Below are 16,548 nucleotides of genomic sequence, written 5' to 3' on the forward strand. Positions count from 1 at the left end.
CTTTGTGCAATCTTTGAGGCTGAAAGGCCTTTGAGAAAATTTTATTCTCTTGGGCGCCTTCACACTTTCCAAAATATCTGAAACAAGACAAGGATCATTTTGATCCAATTCGTGCTGATATGATTCCATTCATAAAAGCTGGGCGAACATGACGTTCGCCCAGCTCAGCTTCAAGCAACTTTTAATCAAAAACGCCATACTTTAAGTGAATATATCCCAAAAATGTGAACTAAATCTAACAGAGTGGCGTTGTTCAGTAATCACATTACTTACCCCCATTTAAACATGTAATATCAAAAGGCTTTTAGCACTGATGGGGTGACTGCTGCCGTGCCTGCAGGGATGATTGTTTGGAGGCACCCTTTGTCTGAGACGACTGCACCCTGCATGTCAACCTAATTGAGTGAAACTATTCCAATGATGCTAACTATTCGGATTACTTATAAACTGGATTTGGATGTTTCCTAAATACGTGCAATCCGGACGTCGTCAGTCAACTCCGAACGGGTTGTGCAAATTCAAAATAATTCCTTTCCGTTCAAAAAAAAATGACAATTCCTCATGAACAGAAAATACTGTCCTTGGACCATAAAAAACACATCTTCGCGTGAAAGTTCGGGGGAATAGACATCGGCATTCTAACACAAGATAACTAAATGTAAGTTTAATTAAGATTAATGATATGCAGAGTAGTTCTATCTTCAGTTTGGAGGCCGCTACTGATTCTCCCCTCCATTAACTTTATCTATGGCTCTTAGACCGTATGGCCTCAGTTTGTTGCTCCATTTAAAGGACTTAAATGCCTTCAGCTTTCGAGCAATTGAAACTTTTTTAATCGTAATGGCCAGCAAACTACATCATCTTTATTTTCATTATTGTTATCTAGTTAACTGCTTTATGCTTTTGTAATTGACACTTAAAAAAACATAAAATTATTGAAGCAGCTAGTAAAATTGAGTACGCTAGAGCGTATCATGCAGTGGACAAACTGAGCGACGTTAAAAGCGCTTGACTGAGATTCCGTTTAATCAGAGCTTTTTAGGGGAGTGTAGTGAAGCTCCATTCCACCGCGAATATGCTTATACTAGTGAGATACAGATTGAGTGCTCCCTATAACAGATATAACAGAATGAAACGGATCACAGCGTTCGGTGGGGAAAAGGCGTGTTCCGACACGACGCCGGGCGGTTCTAGCGAACAACGTTTGCGCCAATGGCGGTGTCCGTCGCAGCGTCGCGTTCCTCCTTTCCGCCAATAGAAAAAGCATTAATCTCTTTTAAAAATAGAGCAGAGTGCAACCACGCAACTACGCGACACGCACCGAAGCTCTAACTGCCATAGAGCTACCGTAATGAGCTTCACAGTAGCACATATTTAACATGCAGTTCACTCTATAGACATCCCCACCGTTGCTGCCAGCAATTCACCTTGCCGCCGCCCACTTAAAACTCACCTCGATGAGTGCATAGTTTCCTTGCAAGTCTCTCGTCAGTTCATTGTCAACCTACTGTCCACTGATTCTAGAGTCAGCTACAATTTGACCATGCTCAGCTATTTTTCGTGAAAGTGGTGTGATGTGTGTCGTTCCGTGAGTGAGTTTCCTAACGTGTTTCCAAATAAACTAGGACTATTTAAAGGAGACGCGGCTAGTTCGCGTCCAGCAATTTTAACCACGGCGTCTCCAGTGGCAATGACGCAACATAGCGACGCTTCTAGTGATCGTTCTGAGGTGTCCGTGACTCCTCCGCCGCCAGTTTCCAAGATGCTGGAATTCGCTAGTCATCAAAATCTCAGTCTTTTCAATTTGGAGCACCGCAACATGTTGGCAGCGCCTCTTGCAGCCTTACACTCCATGGCTGAGATGAAACAGCATCAACAGCATCTTAGTCCTTCCGAGCACATGCACGGTCAAGACAAAACCGATGCCGACATGGTTTTAGAACGAACTAGTTTACACATGGAAAGATCCGGACTGACATCGCGGAGTCCTCTCGGTGCCACTAGTAATAGCAATAGTTCACAAGGAGCCAATCCCCATGGCATAGATCACATACTATCGAGACCCTCACAAATCACCACGGGCTCTCTTCATTTCCCTCACAATTTAGGATTTACCCAAAACTCGCTGGGAATGACTGCGAATAGTGCTCAAAATGCAGCTAATCCTGGCTTGAGAGGATTCAATATTGCCGCTGCTGCCTTTTTTCACCATCATGCTGCTAACTCCGTCAACAAGCCTCCGGTAGAGCTGGGAAGAACCACAGGGGGACTCTACTGGCCGGGCATTCAGAGCCTCAATCCTATTGCATGGAGGGACCGACTCAGTGGCAGTAAGTATCAGAATTGTGTGTTTTTTCACTTTACTCCACATTCCATTCAATTTTTAGCCACTAGTTCAAATACTCTCTACAAGGTGTTAGTATGTTATGCTTTATTCTGGTATTAACACCTGTTTGAGCACAATTTAGATTTTAAGTTGTCACAGATGTTCTCAATTTATTGGTCAAGCCTGAAACTTTATCTCAGAATATTTTGCAAGCAGTTGCAAGTGTATAATTTTAGTTTCACTAGGTACCCGATAAGTATACAATTCCCTTTCACTTTCGCCAGTGAAAGCATTTGAAGTTTAAGTCTCTTTGAATTACTAAAACTTTGATCTATTTTCAAACCCAAAATTCGCCCCATGTAAGAATGTTAGGAATACTTAAAATCAGCTTGAATACAGCACAAAGTTGATAGATTGCAGTTTGCCCGTAGCCCGAAGCGCATTCGTGGGATTATTTTTTTGACGACGATTTGGGGACTTTAATGAATTTCAACGCCCTGCGATCTGATGTTTATTGCTAGGGATAAATTGAAAATCTATTGAAGCGGTCTATAAGAGTATTTTTTTCTTCGTATTAATTCTTAATTCGGTTGCGGAGGTCTTAACACACCGTGTTATTAATTCAAAACCGGATTTATGAGATGCAAATTGGCCTTCTTGGATTTACAGATTATTAATAATGCGTAGTGTGTCCTGATATGGCTGTAGCATGTTGATGATTTCACGTTCTCAGCAAGTTTACCTATTCAACCGTAATTCCAGTCCCGTAAACAGTAATATCCGCACGCTTACACACCGCCAAACCAATTGTTGATCTCAAATGTTTGTTCCTTCACATCATACAAACAGCGATATTGTCGACCTATTCTATTTACCCAGTTTCTGATAATAGTGATTTTGTTGACATCTGGCAAACGCTCCAACGAGAGGAGACACAGCTCTATTATTATTAACTCCACTCGAATTGTATTTATTCTATTTCCAGTTTAATTGAAGAAAAAAATCAACGAGTACATTTCTTATTTCGGAATTAATTTATTAGGTGATTCCTTTCTCAACAAATTCGCTAAAACGCCGAAAGTGGCACCGGACGTTGAACAATCAGTACCACAGGTGGTAGGTTTCTTTTATGGTCAGTGTATCAATACATTTTTCTTTATTTACCGTTCAGTCCTTTCCGGATTCTTGGTGAAAATTCCTCATTCTTCACACCTCGCATAAAAAGAAATCATGGTCAGCGCAAATAATGATTTTTAATACTTCCCCACACCACAAATAAATTTATTTTCGCCTTTGACATGTGCACGAATCACATTTATGTCCGTTATTGTATCTCTGTGGTTTTAGATTAAGCGAATAAAACAACATTACTGTAAAGAAAATAAACGTCCTTTTGGGGAATTGATGTTCTGCTCCAAAGGATCTAAAACTGCCCGAAGCAAAATCTGAACAAATGTTTGTTCAAGCAATTGTAGCGAAAGTTTAAGATACTCGATTTGACAAGTATAAAAGAAGTTCTTTTCAGCTTGATTTTCTATATGTTCTCTGCATGGACAATTGCAAGTATTGACCCCTCAATATATTCGCTTTTAATGTTAATATCAAGCACATAAAATTTAAACTCACAGAACATATGGATTCTTTCCATATAACTATTAAAAAATTACTGTTAGTATTTATAAAACTTAAGCATCGTTATGCATATATTAGTACTACAAACGACAGCGAAATTGCCATGTAATCTCACCATATGTCAACCTGATAATATCATTTATTTCATGAGGAAGGGACTGTTTATGACTCGCACACGTAACAGCTTTTGATTACCACTAAGCACAGACAGCTAATTTACACCTGGTAATGGATTTAGATCTTCGTGTTAACTAGTTATATTATTCTAGCAAAGTTTGCCGAATCAGCCAACATTCGACAATTTAATATCTAATTGGTTAAAAGGTATTTAGAGTGTGTTTAAAAAAATCTTTCACATTTGCTCAAGCAAATGTTCAACTTCACATGACCGTCAAGCGTACCTGATCTTCCTCTACTCGCTCTTTCTGCGCTTGCCAAGAGAGGAACTTGCGAAAATCGGGACATTAAATTTGCCATAAAAAAATTCCAAACTACGTATTCTGCGATATGAGCAGACGTAAAATCTCTGAAAAAACATAACAGCAACTATTTCTGTTGAACAAAACCTGTTTGTTGGGTATAAACCGCCTAAATTTTTTCCTTGTAAGGCAGAATGTTTTCAAGTTTTTGACTACAGATTAATAAAGCGTGCTCATCACAAACGACCAACATCGTATTCAAGAGCTATCATCTAGACATAGGAGATCAAATCGTTCTGACTTTTTTTCTACAAATTTTTACTTTCTTAAATCTCAGTGTTTTAAACAAAGGGAAATAAAATTAATTTAGAATTTTCGTGATGGATGCTTTAATTTAGTATGTATGTTTCTTTGCGCAACTGGAGATTTTAGCATAAGTCACCATGTCAAAACTAAATAAATTAAATTTAAAATTAGCTGAAGTTGAGGCAAAAGATGAGAAAAAGGACTGAACATTAATTACATTGACTGACAACAAAATCATCAAATTATCAAATGCCATGTTGAAAAATATGTGATCTCTGAAATTATTTGTTTTTATGCATGATTGTGTCTTTTAATTCCTTTATTTAATGCCCATATAAAATTTATCGAATTGACAAGGAATTTTGTATTTTGGAAACATATCATCATCATCAAAAAATCAAAGAATAAACATCGGTTAACTAGACAAATAGAACAAAATTGCTTACAAATCTAATGGCAAATTAATAATGTTCGACTTAATAAAATTGATGTCGAACCAGGACGGCTAAATACATATTCGTATATGAAATTATAATTATTAGTTTTGGAATATGAGTAACATATGCTTTTCTTCATTAGCCGAGTTGATTAGACGATATCAATAGCAATTTCGTTATCGGCTAACGAGTCACATATGTTTGCAGCATTATTACATCATATATCACAATACAAAGCAAAAGGTGATTGCTGCGGCCCAAGCCGGAATCGGAAACGAACTAACCACAGTGGGCGAAAATTAAGTATCAATATTTGGTGGTTTTTATATTTTCACCCAATGCAATTGATCTCTGCGCCAGAGACTAAAATTTCTACGCCTCTAATAAGTAATATAAAGGAGACTACACGTATACGCTACGCACTTTCTCCTATTTGTTGGCCAATTATTGAAGGTAATCTTCTTGGACTTTACACTTCGATATTGATCTCACAATAAATTGGAGCAATTTCGGTAAACCCGACATTTCATTGTTCTGCTGTTTTCTGCTGGTAACGATGTGTAGCACATGAGCCAAGAAACAATTTTTTTGCTGTTTTTGCAATTTTTCGCTCTTAATTTGCTAAGTTTATTGCATCTGAAAAATTCCAGACAATTTTTGCAATCTCATAACTCTCAAGATGTTCTTCGCAATAAATAGTGCGATTTATCGATCGCAGCCCCATTCCACGCTTGACGCTCATATGTGGCAACCCTCAGTAATCGGCCCAACAAATACATATATACAAAATATATTTATAAATAAACAAATAAAGTGGGGAAAAGTGCGTAGTGTAATACAGGCGAAAGAGCCTCCTTGCGGGCAATTTAAATTCATTCACTCTGAGAGTAACGAAATAACCGAGTTTTGCTACCAACGAGAATCCAAACCAAAGGTTCCAATAGCTAAATGTGTGGAAATTGGAGCGAAGTCTTATTGTTCGATTGCTCCAGAATTGAATCCACTGTGTGGCTGGAGCATGAGCTCGGCTCTTGTCTCACACCTCTCGCCTAATGACCATTGACGTGTGTGATATTTGTTTGCGCCAGCTGGTCTTCACGTTATTAACTTAGCAAATCAAACAAACTCAGATATTAATTATTCTGATCCGATCGCCCCCTGGACAGATGATGATGCATCGAAATGGGCCTGTCCAGTTTTCGCTTAATAATTATATAATCGCCGCCCTAATGAATTGACTAATAACTAGATAGTGGTTCGCTGGAAGCCATTACAATCGACGTAACTTTTGATGATGGGAGAAATAACCGAGAGCCAAACAAAGCGGAATCTTCTGGACTTTCTCCATCTCAGTTTTTCTACGAGTCAGTTTTCCCAACATAATGTAGTTGCATCATGATAGTTGTGACGGCTGGCAGAAGCAGTAAACGCTAGCAGAATAGCGGCACAGAAGGATGATAGACCGTTAAATGAACAACTAATTCAGTAACGGGGTCTTCAATTAGCAAACTTGGCTGCTATAATAACAGGGATGCCAACGTATATATTCTACCGCTCTGGCTATTACATAGGACGCATAGTCGAGATAACTGTTTATTGTTAGAGCAAGACACAATGTTGTCTTAATTAAATTATGGCACGGAAACGTAGAGCACACACATAAATTACTTTACTTGGAAAATGACTTTTTGTTACAGTTTCCGCATTCTATCTAAACTCTACATCTGGAACCCCAACCCCGCATTAATTTATAATTTTTATGTTTCGCATTAGGAACACCTTATTGCCGATCTTTCAGTTTTATTCTCCAGCCGATTCCATCAAAAATTCCAATGGCAAAACATTTAAGCGCATTTCCATGTCGAACACATCTTTTATATCACCTAACGTGCATATGAAAAAGATATCGTAGCCATCATTTTTATTTATGAGATTATTTCAGTTTATATTGGTGATTCCCTACATTGATATTGCGGATGATGCAGAAAAGGCGATGCTGGTTTCCGTTCCTCCAATCGTTCCACCATGTAACATGCCCCCATACTATTAAATAAATGTAATGACATTATTCGAACACAGATATTGCCTTTCCTTAATTATTTTTATTAGCCAAACTGACAATTTCGTTTTTTAATAGATTTTAAGTAATTTATGACGCTTAACGATTTTCGACTTTCCACTGAGATGGCAAAATGCATTAAATGCATTTTTAGAGTTTTGAATATCGTGAGTCTCAAATGATAAATAATATACTTCGAATTTAGTCGTCCAGGAATAAGGCACTATGTATTTCGCGTAAAATCCCAGATAAAACCAAGTACGTTTCCAACATTGATTCAGATATACCAGCCATAATATTTTCCAGGCGAGCAATTCTCTAACAATATTCGAATATTCCCCGACTATGGATATGGGCAAGAACAAGAGGAATATATAGGTGCATTATTGAATTCGTTCGGGCCTTATATGTCCCGTGAGGCCCATCTTACGCTATATCCTGCGTTGTCAGCATATATAGATTATTATATAGACATCTGGCTTCTTTACTATAGAATCTTACCAATATAAAACTCTTACCGTGTAGGGAAAAATGATGAAATCCTGGCATGAAATTTAAAGAAAACTAAATCGATGCTTCTTGAAAGATACTTTAATTTATTGAATGTCAGAAGATTACACTTTGAGGCATTGACCCTAATAAGGTCTTGAGAGGGATTCTCGGGGGGAACAGTTATTGAGGGCTAAATTGCTTTGAATCAACGATCAAAGTAAAATATGAGCCAATAAATCTGCTGATATTTATTATATTGATACAAATAGTTAAATACTTTACTCACACAGTTTCGCAATATTTCTCTATAACAATTAATTCCATTCTGAGCAATTAATTTTTCTGCACTAATTGACTGAAATGGGAACACTTATCGGAGAACGCATTGTTATTCGTTTATCCAACATGCGATCAAAAATGAAACAACAAAATGTGTTCGTCGATTTAATAGTGTGATTTATAGATGCGAGATTCAAAATATGAAATTGCATGTGGGGTAGAGGAACAAAGGGCTGGTTTTATGGTTTCAATTAAAAGATACGCCAATGGATATATGGCTTTGCATCATACATGATCCAATATTTCGACTGCTCATGGGGTGCGCGTTCTGTTACATCATAAGAATAATTGTTGGGGATCATTTGTTTTTGCACATCAATATTCGGCACATGATAGCTCCGAATATGTGTTTGTTAAATTGACTCCTACGGGAAAAAGTCTAGTGTTTCGGTTTAAATGTTCAGCAGGTTTATTATTCATTTAATGCTCTATTCCAACAATTCCGGTACTAATTCCTGCATAAACATACAATTTAGAGAGTCACAATCAAGATATTAGTCTAACGAGAGGGATAACACATAGCAGACATAACTGAAGCTTGTAAGAGTGTGTTAGCGTTTTGATAAGGGAGATGGGGCGATACTAAACTGAATAATCTCTTGATCCCGTTATCTACAAATATAATTATTCCAACGGGGTGTCTTGCTTTAAACAGCTTGCTTCATCGGCAAATGGCTTACAGTGGGACAACCCGACTGAAGTCAGTCAGTTTTCAAGCGAGTCCTTATTTTGTCATCAAATTAGAATTTTATTTACATGCACATGCAAGATATTCAAGTGGTCCTTGAAGGCTAAGGGAAAACCCATATGCTTTTTGAAAATTCCATTACCAAAATAAGCTTCCCAAAGAGCAGAGCATACCGAAGGAACTCTAGTCGAATGACTCGGCTTGCATTCCTGCAATAGAAAAATAAGGACATTTTTTCTACAATGCACCCTCCTAAAGCTACGCCCCTGTATTTGGCCAGATAATTCTCAAATCACGGATGGTTTTGAATATTTGGCTTTCGAAACTCAATGACGCTCCCATTGTGCGAAAGGCTCTGGAGCACAACTCGTCTCGACGCCGAGCATCGCGACCCCTACTCCAGTTTCCCTCCTCACTCCCTCATCCAGAATTCCGTTGCTAGGTTACCGCCTCCGGCAACCACAGAAACACTTCTACAATGGTGATGCTTGTTCTACACGACACGCACAACACTTTTCCTGATACGGAAGATGGATGGAGATGATAACATTTCCCTTCGCCGAGACACAGGGGCGGCTCGTTCGAAAACAAAATACGCCTTAAATTCATCTGAATGTCTTCATATTTTACGCTCTATGCTCAATTCGAATTGCCTTCTTGCGGGTTTTTCGGGCATTAATGACGTCACCAGTGGCGGATCCGCTCTATTTCATCGTCACCACTCTCAAATCTGAACTTAGTAACACTTTATAATTCTGTAAATTTATAAATAAAATATTTCACACCTTAATTCCATCCAGAAGAACTTGGAGCTTACGGTATGTCGCACACTGGGGTATTAACAATATAAAACTGGTCGAAATTCAAAAAATCAAGTCTGTGCTGGTTTCTAAAAGCACTCATAAAAGTCGACACAATTTGTTTAGTCTGCGTTGTCAAGCATTTGTTTGTCTGGATTATTCGACTGTCATTTTACGTCAAAGATATGACATAGAGCTAATCTTTCTGAATTTTTATGTGTAATTTTTTTTTGTCGAATCATTTCGATTTGATACTCTGTGCTTTTTACATGCAACCTGAACCCCGATTTATGTTGGACGACCAACCTGCAGGCCTGCATTTTTACATATAATATTAAGTTTCAAAAAACGATCTTTATGCCTAAGTAATAGTTTTTCTATAAGAGGGTTTAAAAATCATGTAAAAAACAGCGAGTATGACTTGAACAGAGAGGTTTCGTTAACTATTTTCCCGAATTCAGCTAAGTTTTTATATATTTTTCATTCAGTTAACATCCAGCTATTTGATTGTTACAAAACTGGCTGCTACTTTTTGCTCCTTTTTGCCCAAAATAGAAAAAAAACTGCATCATTGGTACCACCGTAAAACCAAGATACAGAGTGTTAAAATTTTAGATTTATTTTAGTTTTTCCTTGTATTTTTCTAAATAATGCCAATGTATTGTTGAAATTTGGTATTTAGGGGTTTTTGAATTGGAAATGGTACATTTATATTAATTTGGCTCTAACTTGTAGGGGGCGCCATCAACGAAACTATTTAGAAGCAAACATTCAGCTTTTTTACGGTGAAAAAATTGGATGCTACTTTTTGCTTCTTGTTGTGGCCAAAATGAACTAAACTGGTCTAGTGTTAATATTTTCAAAAAAAAGTCATATTGTTCTCCCTTTCTTTTTTTATTCCTCCATATGTGAAAACTGACTGATGAAACTCTTTTAGGTTTAAAAAAACAAAAACATCAAATTAGGTGTTTCAAAAATTGAATTTCTTTTGGTCGGCTTAAAATTTAAAGAAAAGTCTATAGAGTTTAAATCAATTTATTTTAAATTAAAATAATACTCAAGGCAATTTAAACATGAAATAAACATATATTCATTCAAGTTCGGGCCTTTGATAGGAAGACTATAAACTTGGCATTCGTGCACATTATTATTGGATCAAGTTACTTAAAAATTCGGTTCACAAAATTGAAAAAAATTGCACCCAATCGTCTCTGAAATGTTTGGCTCTTCCAGAATAACTGTTCAACCTTCAAAATATTAAATGTTTATTTATTATATTATGACGATTGTGAGAAATATCTGATTAAAAAACAATTTCGATTAGAAATTAATATCAAATACCCCCCTGTGCGTCGATGCAACGATGTAACTTTTTTATGACCTCAGGCCCCCCAGATCAAAATCCGGGATTCGCCACTGGATGGCACATTTATATAACAATTAACATCAAATTGTTTATCGAAACTCATCGACTATAACCTGCACAGGTGATAGCTTGAATCAGATATTATAAGCTCCTACCGTGACTGTTGAACTTATGCTAAATTATAATCTTTGTCAAATTGTTACTACATAAATGCATTTTTATTTCAGAAAACGACATATACGTCCGCTATGGTAAGTTGCTTCTTCACACTCTGTACAATCGTAGATCTCGGTCCAGTTTGAATTTGATTGATTAGCCATAAAGAATATTACCACAAATCCCAAGCTCAGATGCCATAAATCTATGTGAGTGAAGAAAGGTGATAAAGTTTCATAGTTGTTTCTCTATATAAACCCATTGTTTCTGCAGTGAAAAAAGGAATTCTATAGTTAACCAATGGGAGATACGGAAAGAAGGGAAACGGCGCCAGAATACAAATTTTCCCAAAGAAAATCATTTATTATTTGAAATCTCTTTATCCCTCTCTCTCAACACATGTTACAGACCTAAAGACCACAAGGAAACATGAGAAGGGCGAAAATAAATGCGGATACACGCATTTTCCGAAGAGTTGGTTCGAACTCGTATTTTTGCTTTATTATTCAAACGAACGTCTTAAATTGAAAAGGGGTATGGGGTATGGGGTGTTAATTTGTCGTCGTCCATGAAACTTTATATTACTTTATATTTACTGTATATCCGGTTTAGTGAATTAATTTGAGGTACCCAAAGTAGAACCCGCTCCAACCATCAAATGCCTGACAGTCAAATTACAAAGGCACGGGTTTGGAGAAATCTCATTGCAAGCGTGTCAAAATGATAATTGAAACCGATATGGGATTAGAACATTACGAGCCCATATTTCTATGGGGATTATGACAGATTTCATACGTCAACAACGCACATGTGCAACCATTAATCCCGCTTATTTGATTTAATATTTTTGGTTATTTTACACATTTTACATATTGTGTTTTATCACAAGCAAATGTTTAATATAACATTTAAAATAGTACAGATGTACCTTTAGGGCTTTAGATCATTTGCATGAGCTTCAAACAGGAACGTTTATATGAACCGATGCATTTATTCATATGAATCCACTGTTCTTGTTATCGGAGCGTATTATTATTATTGAATGAGTGATAATTTTCAAAAGTCTTACTGACTACAGGCTTTCTATCTGGGTATCGAATAAAATTAGTATTAGCCTAATTTTGAATTCCTCGAATTAAATTGTTCCATATTTATTATTTTCAGTGAACCAAAGTAATATGGCGGGATTAGGTCCGGATAAAGACGCCAAAAAGAAACACACAAGGCCGACATTTTCAGGGCAGCAGATATTTGCACTAGAAAAGACTTTTGAACAAACCAAATATCTTGCTGGCCCTGAAAGGGCGAAACTTGCGTATGCCTTAGGAATGACCGAGTCGCAAGTAAAGGTGAGTCTTTCTTTGCATTATTTACCACCATTATAGTGATTTATCCAAATTCACCAGCCAAGATTATGGATTTATATAAATACTTGCAAACTACTTTAATTAAAGCGTCGTCGTGATTAAATGATAAACTCGAGGACTGCCACTGATTTCTCATTAAAACTAAAAAGAAATGTGAAGAGTTGAAGTATAATTCGACACCCGCTGCAAAAGCCGTTCATATTTTAATTTAATTAAACTTGTAACAAGATAAAATTAATTTTTAATTTTTGCTGGGCCAAGGTAATGAAGGTAACGAGAATCTTAAAAAGTCGGCGTTTAAATGAATTTTACGATGACTTCTTCGCGGCTAAAATGCAGCACTGGGAGAATTCTGTCCAGATTATTTTTTGTTGTATCCTCAAAGGACCTCTTACTTTAATGAAGCGTAGCAACTCCAACCGCGGTTTAACGGCCCCTATAATCCAGGACTGTAGTCCTGAAATTAAAGGTTGTTTACGTTGTAGTCTAATTTTCATTTAAACAGCACCCGTTTTTATTGCGCCGTACCATAATTAATTTAAATATCCGCAGTTCCATCTAGCTAACCACAGGCACAAACTTCCACGTTGTCACAATTAGTTTCAAGTTCGTTTGATTTGGAATTTGTGTGGAAAAATTAGCCGTTAGCCAAATTCTCAACAACATTCAGCCAAAGAACAAAACGGATTTTTTCGTGTTGTAATGTAAATTAATTGATGATTCAATTCGTGCGGGAAAATTTTTGAATTACGCCATCCATGTCCATGCTAGTTTCATAAGCCAACGAAATTCGAAATAATTTTACTTGGGCAAAAATTTAAAATTGCGTCACGACACTTCGTCAATGAAATGGTAAAATGGCGTAATTCGTGAAAATAAGCGAGCTTACTATATCGGCTTCAATGAAAGCTTCCATTGTATCATATGGTTAATATCGAAGACATGTAATCATTATAACCTAATCAGAATGTAGCATAAATCTCCTTAAAAAGGGCCAATCCCCAGTATCCGAAATTAATGAAACCAGGAAGGTCCCATGTAGCGAAAAATCCCGCAGGAAGAAGATCTTTCGACAAGTGTAAATGTCCCCTTTTGTTACTCACTAAATTTGCATTTTTATTGAATCTGCGGCAACCGAGATTTGAATAGAAGTCTGGATGTTGACAAAAAATAATACGTCCAATTTTGGGATTTAGAAGCATCCCCAAGCAAACTTTGCTAACTCCGAATATTTTAATTTACTCAATTAAATCCATAATCCCGCAATTATATGCCCGTTATGCATTCCATAAGCGTCCTCGTTTCCTGGGGATATTATAGGATAAAAGAAGATAAAAGGTATAGAGAAATTGAAATGACAACAGGGGTGGAAAGGAAATATAATCGACGATGAAAGTGTCGTGTTCAATTTGTTGACAAAAATCCGCAATATTTTTCAAATCTTCTATTCAATTGATAATTTCCTTCGCAATAGTTTCTTGACTCTGTCCTGATTTCGTGTTACTGGTATTAGATCAAGGGAAGCGCAAAGTGGAATTACTCGTGGGGGATTTTAAGCCTGGTCGGCTCATTTCAGCCCCACGATGCACTTAAAAAGTTAATCGGATTCATTTCAAACGCCGATACATTCGGGGAATCTTACTAATCGTTTGGCTGACAGATTTACTGAATACAAATTAGCTCCGTTGACACATTGTTATTTCCCGCAGCCTGCTTTAAGCCATTGTTTTAATACGTTTTTTGTATAAAATTACATGCCGTTACTTCCGTTATGAATTAGGACCTGTATTTATCGATCTGCTTCTTATCTCACCGTGTTTATTGGCGTTTTTTATTGAAGCTCATGACTTGGTTTTATTGGGATTTTTTTTTCAGCCACTGTATCCCTGTATATTTTTTTTGCATACCATGTTGTCATTAGGCGGCGAATAAATGGCCTAATCCAATATTCACACAGTCCGATCCAGCTGTTCGCCAGTTATTTTTGCCAGCAAGATGAAATTATTCAATTTTAATTACAATTGATTAATAGCAGCAATAATATTTCAAACATATTGTTTTAATAAGGTTTAAATGGAATATTAATTTTCGCTCGGATTAATAATAATGAGCACTGGAGCACTATAGTTTGAAACAAACTAGAAATGCGAATAAATATTCATGAATATTTAACTATTAAAATTAGGTTTAAAGTCCCGATTATTAACTAATTAACTACGATATTTCGCAGCCATTGTTTATATGTTGAATTGCACAAATTGGAGCATATTGCTCTGAAGATATAGGTTTAGATCGCGATTGCTCAAAACTTATTCGGTTTGAAGTGAATTTATTTTTTTACAAATTTGCCGCGTCCAAAGAATACAAAATGAAAATGATGCGGAAATAAACGGGCGAAATTAAAAAATAAACGAAAAATTAACCAAGTTGCCTGATAGATCCGCCAATAAATATGGCACAGGATTCCGCAGTGCAAATGGCAAACCATAAACAAACGAGATAAAGTTTCAATCTAAATTAGCTAAACGATATTATTCACGCTACATTTGCTTCATTTAGCGCTTTATTTGAATTATTGCCTAGTAATAATGTGGGCTATTAGACAGTACATTCTGAATGAGCAGAGGCGAATGTCTATACTTTCTTTGGAACAGAGTCGGATTCTCTTAAAGTTTCATCCCTTCGGGGTGGAAAAGAACTCGCTATCAATAGAATTGACACCAGTAGTTTAACAAACTATATTTGTTTGATTGACGGCGATGAAAATTTTGATTGATTTTGCAATGAACATTCAAGCAAACCCAAGCGGGATTGATGCGACGCAGACCAGCTGGAGATTTCTTCTTCAGAACATAACGATCTCGCTTAAAGCGCACCTCAATCGAGAATAGTTAGTTGTATGGATTGCTGAGATTATCAAAATTGGGAAATAATTACTGGCCAGTACGTCGCTGCTTCCAGCACCCCTTACGAGATGTCAATGGGGTTCGGAGACCGAGCTGTACTTCGTATGATGTATCGTTTTTAAGGGAGGGTTTGCAGCCACCGCGGCATAATCTTCTGACAAATTGAATAAAGGCGGCACAAAGCTGGGGTGGCTAAGGGCCGCCACTTGTTTATAACAAACATCGTCATAGCTATTTAGACTTAGCCACCCTGATTGATAAGGCTGAACCTAAACGACTGGCGGGAAGTTTTCTGTATTTTCCACCTGCTTTCGGGAAAATATAAATAATGTCGCAGGATAAACGAGAGGAAAAAATCCGATTTTCACGTCGCGATGCAAAGCCTGATCTAAATAAGCACTTTTATCTGTATAATTTTACTTGGAATTGGGGGCTGTAATTATTATGATCATCTAGATGGACTGGATGGAATGGGTATCAAGACTCATTTCTGGATTTGTTTGCATCTGAGATAGACCTGGGTAACACAGAGGATTTTCAGGTGTTTACACAGCGACACCGATACGGCTTGCTGTATTGATACAGCGACACAGCGCGACACTTTTTATATATTGGGAAATAAAAACAGAAGTTGCGCTGCGTTTCGTGGTGTCTAGTGGTTCCTAAGTTGGCTAGCGGTGCAGTGCGTTCAATGTTTTTTCAATCAAGTGACAACATGTTTTCTTCTTGTAAAGCCTGTGTGTCTCAAAAGAATCTGTGATTGATTCTGAAACCATTTAAGTTCGTTTTAATTCGTTCGTCAATTAATTAAGTAGTGTAATTTTGCAAATTTTGATTATTAGTCGAAATTGTTCCAAGGGGATCGATTTTTTGAAAAAAATGAAGTTTCTCAAAATGTCTTACATTTTGCATCATTTTAAGCTCACGGACGCGAGGAATGCATCGAACTCATTGAAAAACATGGCAGAAGTTTCAGATCTGAAGTAATAGACATTTTCGGCACATTTTAAGCGTTCACGATCTTTATCCGACGATTTCTTCCTTATGACCCAAACACTTTATAAATGCATATTTGTGACCTTCTTAGGTCGAAAGGAATCGATTGAGTTCGAAAAACACGTATGCGAAATTTTGATTTTTGGCCGAAATTTTTCCTAGGGTGGGGGTCGATTTTTTGAAAAAATTAAATTTTTCTCAAAATGTCTCCAATTTTACCTCATTTTCAGCTCACAGGCGCGAGGAATGCATCGAACTC

At 36.9% G+C, this 16,548-nt stretch overlaps 1 protein-coding gene across 1 annotated transcript in view; it reads left to right on the top strand.

The window, feature by feature from the left end:
• Nucleotides 1-1,466: 1,466 nt before the first annotated feature.
• Nucleotides 1,467-16,548, top strand: part of LOC109540915 (homeobox protein Nkx-6.2) — an 18,398-nt gene continuing 3,316 nt past the window's right edge. The window contains exons 1-3 of the mRNA XM_019909456.2: nt 1,467-2,330; nt 11,092-11,115; nt 12,185-12,369. Of these exons, the coding sequence (XP_019765015.1) occupies nt 1,691-2,330; nt 11,092-11,115; nt 12,185-12,369 (849 nt within the window). The 5' untranslated portion in view covers nt 1,467-1,690. The remainder of the gene's footprint in view (nt 2,331-11,091; nt 11,116-12,184; nt 12,370-16,548) is intronic.

The sequence above is a fragment of the Dendroctonus ponderosae genome, unplaced genomic scaffold, assembly GCF_020466585.1.
Source record: "Dendroctonus ponderosae isolate FM_Combo_2020 unplaced genomic scaffold, Dpon_F_20191213v2 Dpon_F_20191213_1, whole genome shotgun sequence".
In the NCBI taxonomy this organism is placed as follows: Eukaryota; Metazoa; Arthropoda; class Insecta; order Coleoptera; family Curculionidae; genus Dendroctonus; species Dendroctonus ponderosae.